Source organism: Trifolium pratense, linkage group LG4 (assembly GCF_020283565.1).
Source record: "Trifolium pratense cultivar HEN17-A07 linkage group LG4, ARS_RC_1.1, whole genome shotgun sequence".
NCBI classification, from domain to species: Eukaryota; Viridiplantae; Streptophyta; class Magnoliopsida; order Fabales; family Fabaceae; genus Trifolium; species Trifolium pratense.
Window position 1 is genome coordinate 56,165,404 of NC_060062.1, and position 13,233 is coordinate 56,178,636.

Consider the following 13,233-nt stretch of genomic DNA (forward strand, 5'->3'; position numbering starts at 1 on the left):
AGGTCAAATATCTGTGGGATGAACATGGCAATCTCGCCTATCCATCTCAATGCTCTTCTTGGTCTACCTAACTCTGGGATAGAGTTAGATGTGTTTGAAAAGGATACAAGATACAGGGATGATCTTCTGCATCTCATCTGCACAGATTTCTCTTTGAAAGGGAAGGTCAAGGGTTTGACTGATGAATGTAGAGTTCTCTTCAAGATCATCCTAGCTGCTATCAGTCCAAGGGTTGGTGGGACTGATACAATCTCCTGGACGCATCGTCATCTGCTGTACTTTCTTCTGACTGAAAAGAAGGTTAATCTTGGAGATTACTTTTTTGAACGTATCTGTGAAGCCATTTTTGCAAGTAAATCTCAGAGGAAAACTACTATAGTTTATCCTAGGCTGTTGTCTGACCTTCTGCATCAAGGTCATGTTGTTCAGAACTTGAGGAAGTTCCACCCTGAATTGGTTGAGAAGAGGTTCTATCCAGAAATTCTGAATGCTAACTTTCTGTCCAAGATGCGTTTGATTGCATCTAAGCCTGTTGCTCCCCCACAAGAGTTCACTGTTAGGCTTGAGGATCGTCTGTATGTCGCAGGCTATCCACTTATATCTGAAGCTGATGCTGAGCACATTATTCAGGACTATTTGGAGGTGCTCAGACAAGAAGGATTTGTTGTTGATAGAAGTATGATTCCTCCTGCTCCTGTAAGTCAGTATAATCCTAAGAGGAAACCTAAAAGAAAGGCTGAAGCTCAAGATGATCTACCAAAGCCAGATCTTTTGGCTCAAAAGAAGGTTAAAGTTGAGCAATCTATGGCTGAGCAAAGAACTAAGAGGAAGCATGAAGAAACTGCAACCAAGGCTGCTGAAGGAGCTTCCAAAAAGCCTATGGTTGTTGAAGTTGACAGTTCATCTGAGGAATCTGACTCTGAAGATGAAACTGAATCTGATGAGGAGACTCTTGCTGCTCGTTTGAGGAAAAGACCTGCTCCTATTTCCAAAGACAAAGGTAAGTCTTCTAAGTATGTTTTTAATGAAAATGAGATTGGATTAGGTTACACCAAACCTCTCAGAACTGTTTTACCAACCACTGATAATCCAACCTCTGATAACCCCCTATCTGAGCTTGAAAAACATCTGAGCCCTGACCCTCTTAATAATCACCCTTTTTCTCCTGAAACTCAACACAAATCTAGCTCACCTCCTAAACCTTCATCACCTCAACCTGAACCTCAACCTGACATTCCACAATCTGAACCTCAACCAGATATTTCTGTCATTAAACCAACCTCTCCCACAAAACAACCTTCTCCACACAAATCCCCTGAACCAACCCCTGAACAAACTGCTCCTGAACCATCTCCTGAACATAAATCCCCTGAACCATCTCCTGAACATATTCACCCTGAATCAACTTCTGACATCTCATCACCTGAACCAACTCCTGAACCCCATCCTAACCCAAGTGCTGAACATGCTTCTCCTGAGCGTATTCACACTTGTGCTCCCAAGCCTTCAGAGGTAGAAGTTGTGATTATTGACAACCCTACTCCTGAAATACCTACTCTCTCTACCATTCCCAATCCTTCACCATCTTCATCCAACACTTTTAGAAATCTATCCACTCAATTTCATGAAGACTTGCTTAGATTATCTACAATAAAGGACAGGTTCTTAGTTTGTCCTTCTGATGTGGATCTTGAAGTATCAAGCATTAAGGCAAGGCTTTGCAATGCTTTGGATGTTGCTGCTGCAAAGGTTAAGGCTGTTATTGGTAAACGGGATCTGGAAGGTATAAGCTTCATGAGGAACAATCTAGCTAGGGCTGAGTTGAAAAGGTTAACGCCATTCAATCATGAAGAGCATGAGCGTGCTAAGCTTGTTGCTATAGCTGCTGCTGTGAGGCGTTTGTCTGAATTTCAAGATTGCTGGGTTGATTCTACTCTTCTGCAACGTCTTGAGGATCAACGGACTGAGAATGAACGTCTGGAAGAAGCTGCTGCTAGAGTTGCTGAGTTGGGTAATGAGCTACAGAATGAAGATGCCACAGAAGAGGATGTACTGGATGTGCTTGCCTCTCAGAATCAAGAGGATGTGCTGATGATAGACTATCCAGAGGAAGGAGAACCCTCTGATAAAGGCAAGGCACCTATGATTGAAGAACCAGAACCTGTGATTGAAGATCAAGCTCCTGCTATGGCAGATCAGTTGCAAATATTTCAAGAAGCCCTGAGGGAACAGCAAGAAGGTCTAGAACGTCAAAGAGCTGCTCAAGAGACATTGGAAACCAAGGTGGATGGTTTAGTTTCCAATGTGGGATCCTTGAATGACAAATTCGACCAACTCTTAGCCTTTCTTAAGAAACCCTAGGATTCTATGCACATGTTTTATGCTTTCTTTTTATTCTCTGTTTATCCTCTGAACAATTTTCTTTTTAAGCTATTTGTTATGTGGCTTGGTTTATGTTTTGTTTGTTTTGCTTGTGCTAATTTTTTGATAAATAAGAACATAAGAACACAAGATGCTTTTAAACGCAAATTTTTTATTAATGCTCTAACCATGTTGAGTACATTGGTAAAAAGAAAAAGAAAAAGACAACCTAATCCTAATCAGATGGATAAAACTCAGAAGAAATCTCTGATTTCTCCTCAGCATCCTCTGATGAAATTTCAATGGGATCTGGGTTTTGCTCTTGTTCTTCTTCTTCCTGTTCCTCTTCTGGAACATAGCTAGCCAAGAACTCCACATAGTCAGCATCATCTTCATTCTCTTCAGCTTCAGAGTCTGATGAGATGATTATTATCTCAGCATCTTCTGGTTTCTTGTTGTCTTTTTTATCCTTCTCTTCGTCCTCGCGTTTCTCTTCGTTCTTCTTTCTCTTAAACTCTGCGATGCGTAAACTAAATCTTTTCATTATTCCTACTTTCTCTTGCTTCACTTGTTTCTTCTTGATTTTACGTGAAGCAGGCATGCTAAATCGCTCCTTTTTATAAACCCTTGAGCGCGTTGGTTTTTGTTTTTAAAATTAATTCACCTTTGTAACAACCACTCTTTCTTCTTTGACTGTCTTGGTTTTATAACTTTGTCTTACTTTTTGATAATGACAAAAGGGGGAGTAGTTACGCATTAATTGATATGTTCCAAAACTGAAACCACGCCTTTTATCTCGCTTTTATCTGTTATGTTAAAAGTTGTTACTTTTAAGTTGTTTTACGTATTTCAAGGAGGAGACTAAGTTAGTTGAAACTAAAATAAATTTCATAAGTAAGGATAAGTTAAGAGTGCAATTTTAACTTAGCCTTATGAGACTTAGGGGGAGAGCTTGCAAACCTCTCACTCTGAAGAAAGATATGAAATTTGTTCTATTTCAAACATCTTAATCTTATACTAAATTAAAATATCATGGATAAAACATAAAGTTCAGACTTTATGGAGTATCAATCTTAGGGGGAGCTTGCAAACCTCAGAAACCTAAGAGAAACATGATAAGTTAATTTAACAACAATTGTCAATTAATACTTATGTTTGTCATCATCAAAAAGGGGGAGATTGTTGGAACAAAATTGATTTAAAAATGTTTGCCCCTAAATCTATAAAGGTTTTGATGATAACAAAGTATTAATTAACAATTGGAAGGACTAAAAATTTACTTTAAGTGCGCAGATATAAGCATTATTTAAAGTCCTGAGTGAAGTTCAGAGGATGTGAATTCAGAAGTTCACAAGCGCTCAGAAGATGTTGGACTTCAGAGGTTACAACGTTCAGAGGATGAAGACTTCAGTACTTCTGTCTGTCTACGAGCTTCATCAAACTCTGAAGATCTCTTTGAAAGCTGTGAAGATTCCTTTCACCAGTCAACTCTTCTACCAATGGAGAAAAGGACCTTTCAAGCCTGATCAGTTCAGCTACCTCTGTTTTGTCTGTCCTGTCTTGAGAACGTGGGTCTTCAGTTTTGTTAGCTGAATAAGGAAAGTCCACTCTGCAGTAGTCAAAGTACCTGAAACTCTTTCTTAGTTTTGGATACAACCAACTGCATCAAGACAGACTGCTTGAAGACAAAAAGTTTATCAACTCCAACGGTTCTCTTGCAACGACTCTTTTCTAGTGGTATATATACTAGAAGATTCAGCTACAACACATATACATTTATCAAGAATTGAACGTGCGCTGAACAAACTCTGAACTCTCTGATATACAAGCTCTGAACCTCTCTCAAGTGTTTTTGCACTTTAGCCAAATACTCTGTAATACTTGTATTTGCTCTCTTTAGGTTCATCTAAGAGCACTTGTATATTTTTATATACTTTATTGTTACGTGTGTAACTTAAGCTTGTGTGCTTAAGTGTGAGACTTAAACTTGTGTGTTTAAGTGTGAAGTCTTAAGCTTGTGTGCTTGAGCATAGTTGTGAAGTCTCTTGCTTGTGTGCTTGAGCAGGTGTAATCTTGTGTGATTATAGTGAACTCCCTTGGAAGTGCAAGGGGACTGGACTACTCTCGTTTTGTGAGAGGAACCAGTATAAACTGCTTGTGTGCTTTTCTCTCTCTCTCTTATTATTATTTGTGTTATTTATCCGCTGCGAACATAGTTGAGTTAAGAACTTGAAAAAGTTTTAACTTAGCTAAAACACAATTCAACCCCCCCTTCTTGTGTTTTCACACCTTCAGCTGCAACGCGCAATGCGGCTATTGCGGCGTGAAATCATTTTGACATTTCACAAGCTATATAAAATGAAACTACTATGTAACTATATTATTTATTCATCATTGCATAGTCTTAGTTTATTCCATAAACACTAATTTGAATGTGCTTAAAATACACGGTTGAGAGATGGTTAAAAGTAAGATTTTTCATTAGATTTGACACAAATTATGATTTAAAGGTCATAAATTTTATTTTTTTGTGAGAAAATTATAACCAACACGTGAATATTGTGTTGTAATTTTTGTCTCTAACATGCAAAGATCACAAATATTTGCAAGGATCATGAATCTGCAATATACAATCAAAACAATTATAATCAACAAAAAAAATTACAATCAACAAAACAAAATTATCTATATTAAGGACATATGCATTGTAAATAGTCTAATCTGCATAGAAAATAAATTCATAAATAAGTGCTCAATAAATTCATAAATAAGTGCTCATAGTATTTTATTGGTCATAGAGATGTATAAAAACAGTAGTACAAAAATAAGCCAACAATGAAGCAGATGAAAATGAAATATACTACTCACACAAAATAGACGAATAGAGAAAGAGAGTACCTTTAAATGTTAGCTGAAACAAAAATAAAAGTGTACAAAAATGGTTAGAGTAGAACAATATAAACGTGAAAATAAGTAAGTGAACAGAAAAAAAAAAGTGTGCTATACCTTTTAAAAAAAATGGAAGAAAAACAAAATGTGATAAATAATGGTGAAAACTATACCTATATATATATTGATCCCAGGCACTAAAACGTTTTTGCTGTTAAATGATATTAATCATGATTAGAATTTTCTTTTTATAAGTCAATGATGATTTTCTCAAAATAAAAAAACTTAATTAATGTCAATAAAGAGCATAATTACTATTCACACAAAAATTTTGCTACAAAAATAATAATAATAATAATACGTGATTGACACTAATAATATATATTAATGAATTAATATGTAATATAATGAATCAAATGATTTGAATATATCCTGATTTAATTGAAGAACATTAAATTCGATTTATAAACAATAATTGAGTAATGATTGAATTTTTAAATTAGCTAAAGATTCTAAGTAAAATGATATCATCATGTATTAGAGAAATTGCAAAGGCCTTCATAGTTAGCCACATAGGAATTGGAGAAATATTAGAATGCCACATAAGACATGGATTAATAAAATGGTGTCACATAGGAATAAGACCAGGGACGGAGGCAGGCAGGGGGTTATGTGGGCACTTGCCTGCACAAACTTTTTGAGAAAATTTTTTATATGCTACTCCCCCACATTCACCCATCAAGGCCATCATCAATTAGTAATTTTTAGTGTTGATATTTTAACTAGTCCCCCACATTCACCCATTATCAATTGAAAAGTAACTAGGCTCAATTCAAGTCATTGTCATGGCAATATCAATATTTGTTTGGTAATACAAATAAGCTATCTTATAATTTCGAGTTCATTTGAAATAGTTATTTTTGAGCTTATGTAAAACAATTTATACAAATAATTTTTTATGTTAATTTATAAATTCTCACTAACGCGAAAACTGTATTTTTATAAGCTATTTTTCATAAACTAACAACCTTATAATAATATTTACTTGGGTTGGTCTAGTGGTGTTATAGCTTAGGATCTTGGAGTTTGCTCCTCTCAAGGTCTCAAGTTCGTGCCAATTTCGGTGGGTTGGTCCATATATACAGAGTTAAAAAAAAACTCTAGCTTTAAACGGACCCCCCGCAATGGGCGGTGAGATTGGTTCTCTCGAATTAGTCGGTTCTTGAGCTGGATACCAAGTTTTCAACAAAAAAAAACTTATAATAACATATAAAAACTTATTTATTTGAATAAGTCGTTTTGCATAAGCTTAAAAAAAAAGTTATCCCAAATGGACCCATAAGCTTGTTTGATAAAATAAAATTGTGTTTGGAAAAAAAACTTTTCTTTCATACTTATAATTTTTTCTATGTTATTTCAAGTATCGTTTGAGCTTATAGTTTATAACTTTTTATCTTTTATTCCAATTTTAACTTTAAGCACTTGATGAATGTGAAAGTATAAAATTGGATCTATCTATAAAAGAAAGATTTTTTAGATTTTATATTTAATGTTACAAATTTATATATTTGGTGCCCCCACTATTGAAAAATCCTGGCTCCGTCACTGAATAAGACCATGAGAGAGAAACTCCTAAACATATAAATAATAGATTTTTACATAAGTTAGACACAGGCAGGCGCGGCCTGACCCGCTTGTATATATAAAGAAAAGATATGAAAAATATATTGGGTCGGATCATGCCACTATTTGACCCAACATGAGCGTACAGTACACGAACATACCATAAAAGCTAACCTCGACGGCTACGCTTCACTTTTCAGATCTTCCTTTTCATTTTTGCCTTTGCAGTTTCACTTCAGTTTCAGGTCAGATTTCGATTCCTATTACTACTTTAACCCTTAAAGTTCCATATTTTTCATCTGTTTATTCTGATTCTAACTTGATTTACATATTCCATTGATGATGTTAATTCAACTTACTTATACTTATATTATTATTACTTCACTATGATCAAAATGTTTTTTTTTTTTTTTAGATTATGAAGTAATAAAAAAAAGTGACAAATTATGTTAACCCTAATTTTGTTCATTAATCTGTAAGAAACACTTAGATTTATATTATGTCTTTGTTTTGTGTGTAAGGGAATCAATTGATCAAACACTATATTGTTTTTGGGATATGCATGGTTGTTGTAACATTTGATTTTTGTTAAATTTTAGATTAAGAAATGGCGGAGGCAAAACCTGGATTGAGAAAGCCGGTTTTCACTAAGGTTGATCAGCTTCGACCGGGGACTAGTGGCCACACTCTAACTCTCAAGGTGGTGAATACTAAGATGGTGATGCAGAAGGGTCGTCCTGATGGTCCTCAACCTCGTCAAATGAGAATTGCTGAAAGTTTGGTTGGTGATGAGACTGGAATGATCATATTTACCACTCGAAATGATCAAGGTATACATGTGTTGTGACTCTGCTTTTATTTTTGTAGTGATGCCCCTATGGCTTATATGACTTTGTTATCGTTTTTGTTATATTCTTCAGACCCCTATGCACTAATATGTTTATTCAATTTGTTGTATTATGTTTCAAACTTGTTTGATTGTCAATTTTGCCTGCATCTGTCATATGTGTTCCAATGTTTGTTAATTCTGGTCTTGTATTGTCCATTCCATGACGACAAATTAATGATTGTAGTTAATAAATGCTATAAATAACATGAAGATCTGTAAAGTTAAGTTCATTAAATCCATGCATTGTTACGAATGTCAAATATATTCCGGATTTCGGGTAGAAATAGCTGAGAAACTGAGAAGAGAGCTAGGAAAACAAAACTGTGTTGTTTAACTAAACGACAATCAAAGAGTTCTCCTTCCAATGATTCCAACCAAGCCTTCAACAAAGGGTTTTCCCATTTAAAACCGAGTCAATGTTCTGTTTACATAACTGTCTAATTGTTCTAACTTACTACTCTTTAGGCCTTATCACACATGTAACTCTATAAAGTGATTTCAAATCTAAATTAATCCTAACATTAAATGAATCTATATTCATGAATAATCAAGTCGTAACATGATGAAAATGAAAATCTACAATTAGTATTCTACTCAGAGATGCAAGCTTGGAAGTCAGTGTTGTATTCTTTTTGGCTGTTGACTAGAAAGTGTCCTATTTTCCATGTTCATTTATGTCACATTTAAGATCATATTTTTTAAGAAAAGCAAACTTTTATTAGAGATCTGTCTTCCAGTACTTGTGTAATGAAGAACTGAACTGGTGTAATGTAAAACATAAAGTTATATGTACATGCTCTTTTCGGATGCATTTTGCAATTTTAAATTTTTAATACAACATTCTGCTTCAGCCTTCAAGTTATTGTTGAAAAAACTCATTGTGAGGGTTGATAAATTAATATGCTGACTCAAAGATATGTTAATTGTTGAAGTTGAGATTTTAGTTAAAAGGATGAGATAAAATAATAAGAACTTTGAATATTTGTTGTTAATAGGCTAAAATATATTTTTTGTCCTGTATCTTTTACCTAAGATTTATTGTGGTCCTTTATCTATTTAAAGATTCATTTTGGTCCTTTATCTGTTTTAGTCTTTTTCTCAATTTGTTATTATCAAATGTAAAACTTACAAACTTAGAAATGTTTTCTTGAGGTGGCATAATTATTGTCCCTATTGACATTCAAAATTCTCAAATTATATATCAATTGTTGATAGTTGTCTCAGTTGGGATGATAATTATCACACCTCGGACAACCATTGCTAAATGAGCATTTTTCCATCTTATAATGTGTTCTGACCTCAAGTCCACAATACTACATTTCTGAGGTATTGTCCGCTTTTGGCCAAGTGTGAGCCCTCACGGTTTTGTCCTTTGTAAAAGGCGCCTTGTTGGGATGAGGAGTGTAGATGTTTTATATAAACACCCTTGGCCCTAATTTCCAAGCAATGTGGGACTTTTTGGTGTACCGGAACATAATAATTATATTGTGAGAAAAAGTACCAACGTTTACCTACTTTAAAAAGTTCTAAATTGAATCTTAAAAAAGTTAAAGGACCACAACAAAATGTATATTTTAGTCTTGGTAATAACTTGATACTGATTTGATAGTAGTATGACGCAAATTACTTGATAATAATCCCTATTTATAGGGATACATTTACTCAAATCCTACATAAATATGGAAGTAAAACTATAAATCATAATAAGAGATAGGAAATTAATTCTAGATGATAATCTAAGATTGAAAATTGATCCTAGGAGATGATAAACCAAGATATTATAGAATAATATCATGATATTATTTTATTTTCGAACATTAATCTTATACAATAGGAAAATAATCCCAGCCTTTGATGTTCCATCTTACCTTGTACCTTGTTCTTGTGCTGATTCAGTGTTAAGTATTAAGAACACCCACCATGGTGGTGCTTAAGTCGGTGGTTGCTTATTAAGCAGTAGTTCCTACTTCCTAATAAGAACCACCTATTGGTGCCAATTCCTGTTAAGCATTGGGTTTGTGATATAAATTAAAAATAGGTAATTGTTTATCTATTACCTTGTATTATCCTCAAGTATAATGTTAACAATTGACACACCTAATTTTTTACACATTATTTATTCTTTCTTGAAATGCTTTGGAGAACATGCTTTAGTAACTGTAGTGAGATATAGAATACCGCAGATATGAAATATGTTGTAATTGGAGAAATCCAATAAAAGAAAACAAGACGAAAATGCTAGCAGAGGACAAAATGTTTTAGGGTGCAACTGCAAACTCACAATCAGTCCCATCTGTTTTTACATTGATTTATTTGTTGCCGTATCTTTATGCATTTCTTTGTTTGGTATCTTGGTAGAGTGTTGGTGTTGTTTCACATTTAGAATATCTATATCTATAAAACAGTCGATTATTAGTCTTTATTGCTGCACTGAAAATTTTGGAATGTTTTATCTGATTATTATAATATACTTTGGATCAATAGTTGTCCAATTGAAGATGCAATCTTTGGATTTATGATATCTTTTCTTAAGGTTATACAGTTTGGTCTTTTACTAGTAATATTACAACTGAACTGGCCTAATAATTTGTATAAATATTGCCACTGGTTCATTATTCTGTATTGGATTGACACATACCGTATCTGAAAACATATTATTGAGAGCCTCCTTTCTGTCTGTCCACCCTTTCGGACAAAAACCTAAAAGTTTCCACAACAGTGTCTGTTTGTCTTCGACCATATAATGTTGACTAGGTTTTGTTGGCTTTGGTAATTGGTACAAGTAAAGAAGCTATGTTGTGGCAATTTGCAATTTATGCCACATTTTCAAAAACTTGATTAGAATGCAAATCACACATCTTATGAGATGAGACATTTAGATTCTACTTGGTGTCAAACATGTGTTCATTCTTGCTTTAGTACTGTTTTCTTAGTAGTTTGTTCTCTATTTTTTTTATAATCCCCCCCCCCCCCCCCCCCCCTTCTTTTCTTTTTGTGATAGTGTCTTTCATCTGAGATCCAATCTGTGTCAGTCCACCTTCTTCACCACAGGCGTGGGTTGGTCACTGCCGTACCCAGCTGTCAGCTACAGACTCCAAAAATCAGGACATCTGCTGGTTGCGGCAAACACCTCCAACTTCGGTGCTTGCTTAGGTCCAGTGGCAGATCATAATTCCACCATCTTCCATCTTTGCTAAATTAAAGAATATATGTCTAGTTTTTAAATAAACATGAAAACTTGTACGCCTACTGCGTGACCGGCTGCAACCGGTATTAATGGGAGGTCCACCATTGGACCTGTTCCATATTAAGGGTACCCTAAAATTGTAGTTAGTTTCTTTGTCTCAACCAAATCAGTAACACTGCTTTAAAAAGTGAACTTGCCGGTCCAACCATTGCACATGCTCAATGGTCTTGGTTTTACCACAGAACTAAGAGCTTACTTCTATGCTCTAGCTGAACTGGGATAGCTATGGGAAAAAACCTAGTAACTCTAATTGACAGAAAAATATGTTAGGACTTAAGCACATGAGGAGAGCCAACCCAAAAGACTAGTCCAATATGTGGGAGAGCCTCATGACTTAAGTACCACATTGAGCACTTTGATATACTCGATGTGGGACTCCTAACAGAATCATACAATAATACAAGAAGTAAAGAAAAGTTAATAATGTGCATTTTGTTATTGTTTGAAAATCCGAAGGTACGACCATAAGCTTAGACAAAGTTGTAAATACTAAATGCATACAACCATACTATGACAGATATGAGGAACTTCTAATTACTGCAGCCGGTGATTACATCATCTGTGTTTTTTGAAATTTTTCGGGCTCTGCATTTTCAAATTCCAAAATTTGATATAATGTGTAATTTGGAAGGACAAGTTTGCATTATTTTTCTTTTTGTGCTATGCTCGGCATTATGTTCTGTTTGTAACCTTTAGGTAAATGATCAATTGCCATGTGCCCATGTCTTCTATCTTTTTATATGGAATCACTGTGTTGCTTTACATTCATAAAGTTGAGAATTGTTAACTTTATTTGAGTACGAAATGAAATTCAGTATCCTCACACGTTATAGAGAATAATACTTGTTACTTTATATGCAGCATGATTTTAGACGAAGTTCAATTTTCATCGCACCAAGTTTTTCAATAATTATTTATTTTTAACTAAAGTTTGCATGTGAAAAAATAGCTTAAATAATTCCATATTCTTTGTTCCTCAAATTTATATTGGTTATCTATAAAATTGCTGAAAGTGTTGAAATGTGTAAATGTTAATCATTTTCATGAATTTCCCTTTTATTCAGTGGATCTGGTGAAAGATGGCTCTACCATCATTTTGCGGAATGCGAAAATTGACATGTTTAAAGGATCAATGAGGCTTGCTGTGGACAAATGGGGCCGAGTTGAAGTGACAGAACCTGCAGATTTCACTGTTAAGGAAGACAATAACCTTTCCCTTATTGAATATGAACTTGTTAATGTTGTGGAGTAACTTGTTGGATTAGTTTGGAACTTCTACTGTGCTATAATGAGAATAAAACATATCCAGCAACTAGGAATAGAGATTTGGAAATAGTACTATGAGTTATTTCTTCAAACTGTGTGACTCGGTGGTTCTAATACAACTGAAACAAATGTGATATGCACTGCATTAAATGAAAGATAATGGAATTGCTTCCAAATCTTGCTTTTTGTTTTGTTAATTTTAATTATGGATTTTGTGCATCTTTCTGCCTTTAGATTATATGTACCAGAATATATTATATGTGGAAGACAAGCCTTAATACTTTGTGTAATCCCTTCTTTGTTTTTATACTCCTAATTATGACCAACTTATGCATAATTAATTACTTTCCTGCTTAAAGTGTTTAAATGGACACTTTAAACCATAATTAATAGAGTACTGTTAGAACCTCTAATGATTTCAACCATAAAGTTTTCAAATGATGTATTTTTTTTTAAAAAAATTGTAGTTGCAGAGGCAAAAACCAAGGGGATATTCTCTTTTCTTTTCTTTTTTTTTTAGTTTATTTTATTTTGGTCATGTAGCCTAGTGGCTAAATATTCCACCAAGGTGGATAAGTGAGATGACCGGGGTTCGAACCCTGATTTATTGCATATATAATGCAATGTTCTGCCAATTGAGTTAAACTTACGGGACAACTAAGGGGATATTCTACACCACTCCAAAGATATATTTTAATGTCATTCTCTTTTATTTTTTAAGAGATTACTTACACCCCTCTATTTAGGGGTGTACATGGGTTGGGCAAATCCGGTCGACCCGGTCAAACCAACCCAATCCAACCCAAAAAAGTGGGTTGGGTCGGGCAAGTGGGTGGATATGGATTTCAAAAATGAAAACCCATTAAAAATGTCGGGTTTCGGGTAAAACCGGACCCAACCCAAAAAACCCACTAACCCACTAGTGCTATGTTTCTTGAATTTTTTTTATGAAAAAACT

The 13,233-nt window shown here is 34.5% G+C and overlaps 1 protein-coding gene across 1 annotated transcript; it reads left to right on the top strand.

Annotated features, from left to right (window-relative positions):
- The first annotated feature begins 6,975 nt into the window (after window positions 1–6,975).
- Window positions 6,976–12,565, top strand: LOC123924616 (uncharacterized protein At4g28440-like). The gene is made up of 3 exons (XM_045977562.1): window positions 6,976–7,118; window positions 7,473–7,703; window positions 12,074–12,565. Exons 2-3 carry the CDS (start codon window positions 7,481–7,483, stop codon window positions 12,259–12,261), a joined length of 411 nt encoding a protein of 136 aa, XP_045833518.1. The 5' UTR covers window positions 6,976–7,118; window positions 7,473–7,480; the 3' UTR covers window positions 12,262–12,565.
- The last annotated feature ends 668 nt before the right edge of the window (window positions 12,566–13,233 follow it).